This window comes from Crocuta crocuta, unplaced genomic scaffold (genome assembly GCF_008692635.1).
Source record: "Crocuta crocuta isolate KB4526 unplaced genomic scaffold, BGI_CrCroc_1.0 scaffold49, whole genome shotgun sequence".
NCBI classification, from domain to species: domain Eukaryota; kingdom Metazoa; phylum Chordata; class Mammalia; order Carnivora; family Hyaenidae; genus Crocuta; species Crocuta crocuta.
In genome coordinates, this window is record NW_027536462.1 from 589,464 (window position 1) to 589,673 (window position 210).

Below are 210 nucleotides of genomic sequence, written 5' to 3' on the forward strand. Positions count from 1 at the left end.
CTGAGGCCGCCCCCGATTCCCGAGGCTCACGGCCACCGTGAGCGCGCCCCGGCCGCCCCGGTCCTCACCCGCAGCCAAGAGGGGCAGGAGCACCGCAAGCACAGCCATGGTTCCGCGGCGGCCGCAGCAGTCCGGGGCGGCACGGACCGGGCCGGCTGAACGCGAGCGACCACCGCAGCGGTAAGGGGTGACGCGCTCCGGCTCGTCCCG

General features: G+C 76.7%; 1 protein-coding gene across 1 annotated transcript in view; it reads right to left on the bottom strand.

Moving 5' to 3' along the window:
• ATP6AP2 (ATPase H+ transporting accessory protein 2) overlaps positions 1–193 on the bottom strand; it is a 22,882-nt gene extending 22,689 nt beyond the window's left edge. The window contains exon 1 of the mRNA XM_077748496.1: positions 69–193. Within this exon, the coding sequence (XP_077604622.1) occupies positions 69–108 (40 nt within the window). The 5' untranslated portion in view covers positions 109–193. The remainder of the gene's footprint in view (positions 1–68) is intronic.
• Between the last annotated feature and the right edge of the window lie 17 nt (positions 194–210).